This window comes from Limulus polyphemus, unplaced genomic scaffold (assembly GCF_000517525.1).
Source record: "Limulus polyphemus unplaced genomic scaffold, Limulus_polyphemus-2.1.2 Scaffold4186, whole genome shotgun sequence".
In the NCBI taxonomy this organism is placed as follows: domain Eukaryota; kingdom Metazoa; phylum Arthropoda; class Merostomata; order Xiphosura; family Limulidae; genus Limulus; species Limulus polyphemus.
In genome coordinates, this window is record NW_013669796.1 from 26,809 (window position 1) to 30,942 (window position 4,134).

Genomic DNA, 4,134 nt, shown 5'->3' on the forward strand with positions numbered 1-4,134 from the left:
CACATTCTATTTTTTTAGAAAGCGATCGGCAGCCAACGAAAAGACCCAGGACGGCTTACACCACCGCCCAGCTAACAGAGTTGGAGAAAGAATTTCATTTTAACCGGTATTTGTGTCGACCCCGCCGTGTTGAAATGGCGGGTCTCCTTCACTTAACCGAGCGACAAATCAAGATCTGGTTTCAGAACAGACGGATGAAGCACAAGAAAGATCAGAATAAAAAAGTGCTTCGGGAAAAGTGCCCTAGTCCTCAGTCAGGAAGTGCTACTAATTCTCCTCTATCGATCCCCACGAGCCCTGCTACTCCTACCTTAGCACTCTCGGTATCAACTTCTGGACCAGCTTCGCCTTTCAACTACACGTGTCTTGGACAAGCTGACCAGTTCTCACACCGATTTACGACAGACATACACGGTGATGGTTCTCATCTTGTGCGCCCCAGTTGCCACAAACAAAACTTGGAACAAAAGTCACTTGTCGGTAGTGTCTCTGTGTCACTGTTAGAACCTGATGCTCACCCAAATATGACTGTTCTTCAAGAACCCAGATCCCCTCTGATGAACTCTAGTTCAGTGTCCGAGCACTTGTTTTACGCAGCCCTTTCTAACCAAACAGTGCCCATTCAGCAAGAACCAAAGTATTATCACGTCAATATTAATGGAGAACCCTATCCTGTCATCCATCAGGAATCACAGCCTCACTTCCATCAGTCGCCACCAGCAGTGAAATCGCATGGAATACACCCCCAAGTCCAACTGGAAACCCCTTGCCAAAATCAACAGTACCTTGTGACTAGTGACTGGACACAACAGCGCCACCTGACCTTACCTTTTGCACCAAAACTCACCCACCTTTAAATGATAACAGTGTTCTTTTTTTTTTTTCGCTTGACGATATATTTTAATATAGGTTTTTAAGTTTATCTTACTGTATGATTCAGATGCTACAAATTAGTTACATGTTTGTGTTTGGAGAGCATTTTATCAATTATATTTACTCCAGCTTTATTAAAGTTTCAAGTTAGATATTGATTTAAATGTGATAGAACTTCTGAGTAACCTGTGAGATATCACTGAAGTGTTATACACAGTATATTTTCTGTACAATATGTTTAATAACTTGTAATTAGTTCTACTTACATCATACCAACATACTTCTTTATGTACCAGTCTACGTTCATGTGGTACTTCTGTATACCAGTCTACGTTCATGTGGGACTTCTGTATACCAGTCTTTGTTCATGTGGTACTTCTGTATACCAGTCTATATTCATGTGGTACTTCTTTATGTACCAGTCTACGTTCATGTGGGACTTCTGTATACCAGTCTTTGTTCATGTGGTACTTCTGTATACCAGTCTATATTCATGTGGTACTTCTTTATGTACCAGTCTACGTTCATGTGGGACTTCTGTATACCAGTCTTTGTTCATGTGGTACTTCTGTATACTGGGGTACTTCTGAGGTAATGACGAGTTCCGTACATTATGAAGAATGTGACAATGACGAGTTTCGTACATTATGAAGAATGGGACAATGACGAGTTCCGTACATTATGATAAATGGGGTAATGACGAGTTCCGTACATTATGAAGAATGGAGCAATGACGAGTTCCGTACATTATGAAGAATGGGGTTATGACGAGTTCCGTACATTATGATAAATGGGGTAATGACGAGTTTCGTACATTATGAAGAATGGAGCAATGACGAGTTCCGTACATTATGAAGAATGGGGTAATGACGAGTTTCGTACATTATAACGAAGATTTAGAAACATACCTTTCCAACAGAACGTGAAAGACCAACATTATCGCTGGAAGGGAAAAGACATTTGTAGCTAGATAACAATCTGACCTCATGTAACATACTTATGTGGGCCTACAAAAGTATTTGATCTCTTACTGGATAACAGCGTGACAGCTCGTGTTTCTTTCCACCAACCCGGATCACCCTCCTGTCAAACACAGAACATTATACAGGTCTTGCGATTCCCAGAATTCAGCCCACCAATCACAGTCCTCCTTTTGTCGGTGACCAGACGAATGTCCAATTTGAAGTAAACTGCTTGGAATGATAGAGAATAAAAAGCACAAAGACGTGGTATAAAAATTACGTTATAGCTGAACGTATGCAGACAAAACAATATAAAACGTTAATGAAAACTACGTACGAAAAGTCCCAGAGACTCCATTAGCGTAAGGAGACCAAACAGAGTGAAACGTTTTGTATTAATTTCTTTATCGATATATACTTATACAATTTGAACTGTTTCCGACGAAACGTAATTTTCTAGTAACATTCTTCTACACAGATAGAATATCATATTGATTTATAAGATCGGATAAGATGATTATAGTACTGTTTCTTTAAAACATATTCTGTAAATCAGCACAAAATATTTTTCATGTATTATTTTGACTTCTCAGAGTACATGCATATTCGGAAAAATGTATTTAGGTATATATATGTTTCTTATTTAATGACGGTTTAACGTTTAAATATGGTATCTTGACCCGTTACCAAAGCGTGTTAACATACAGTTCTAAGTAGTTAAGATACTGTTACCAAGTGACTATAGTCCGTGAACATTAAGTAGAATGTTTAAATATGGTATCCTGACCCCTTATGAATGTATTTATAAACCATGTTGACTCACCAAAGCGTGTTAACATACAGTTCTAAGTTGTTAAGATACTGTTACCAAGTGACTATAGTCCGTGAACATTAAGTAGAATGTTTAAATATGGTATCCTGACCCGTTATGAATGTGTTTTCAAACAGTGTTGACTCAACTAAACGCGTTAACATACACACAAACCCGTAAGTGTGCATCAGTTACTCCCTTCTTACATCTCTGTAAGCCTGAGAAAAAAAGGGTAAAACCATTAAGTTAAACATAGTAGCACTGACGTTTTTTCGATTCTTTATGTCTTAGGTTGTTTAGAGAGCCATGTTCTCTTTCCTCTGGTTATGTTCGTGACTCGTAATATGTTGTGTGTTGCCTAGAATGTTTCATTAAAATCAGGATGTAACATGCTAGAGTGAAAGATAAGCTATTGTGAATTGTATGAATATAGACTGAGAAGAACCTTGCAGAGATTATATTGTGATAATAAATTCTATGCAAATAATAGTGGTTTTAATGTCCCATTTTTTGTTTCACGATATTCTAAAATAGTATAATTTTCTTTTAAACGATTTTAATTAACGTAATTAAATACCGTGTAACAACCCGAGTGTATCATGTTGAATTAAAAAATGAACAAACATAACTTATGCAACAAAAACCTTTTAATACAACGTTACAACTGGTGTACTTGTGATATAGTATGGTGAAAAAATAAAACTAACAGTTTGAAAGAAAACAGGCTACCATATAATTCAAGGTCAGGAAGATCAAGAGTTTGTAATGTAACATCTGTGTCCAGTGAGCCAACTCTAGGAACAAGATAATTCAAGATAAGGAGTTTGTAATGTAACATTTGTGTCCAGTGAGCCAACTCTAGGAACAAGATAATTCAAGATAAGGAGTTTGTAATGTAACATTTGTGTCCAGTGACCCAACTCTAGAAATAAGATAATTCAAGATAAGTAGTTTGTAATGTAACAATTGAATTATCTTGTTCCTAGAGTTGGCTCACTGGACACAAATGTTACATTACAAACCCCTTATCTTGAATTATCTTGTTCCTAGAGTTGGCTCACTGGACACAAATGTTACATTACAAACTCCTTATCTTGAACTATCTTGTTCCTAGAGTTGGCTCACTGGACATAGATGTTACATTACAAACTCCTTATATCTTGAATGATCTTGTTCCTAGAGTTGGCTCACTGGACACAAATGTTACATTACAAACTCCTTATCTTGAACTATCTTGTTCCTAGAGTTGGTTCACTGGACACAGATGTTACATTACAAACTCCTTATCGTGAATTATCTTGTTCCTAAAGTTGGCTCACTGGACACAAATGTTACATTACAAACTCCTTATCTTGAATTATCTTGTTCCTAGAGTTGGCTCACTGGACACAGATGTTACATTACAAACTCCTTATCTTGAATTATCTTGTTCCTAGAGTTGGCTCACTGGACACAAAGGAGTTTGTAATGTAACATTTGTGTCCAGTG

The 4,134-nt window shown here is 37.3% G+C and overlaps 1 protein-coding gene across 1 annotated transcript in view; it reads left to right on the forward strand.

Moving 5' to 3' along the window:
- The window catches only part of LOC106470727 (homeobox protein Hox-A3-like), an 11,829-nt gene extending 8,737 nt beyond the window's left edge, over positions 1-3,092 (forward strand). Inside the window, exon 2 of the mRNA XM_022399364.1 lies at positions 19-3,092. Coding sequence (XP_022255072.1) covers positions 19-857 — 839 coding nt within the window. The 3' untranslated portion in view covers positions 858-3,092. The remainder of the gene's footprint in view (positions 1-18) is intronic.
- Positions 3,093-4,134: the final 1,042 nt, after the last annotated feature.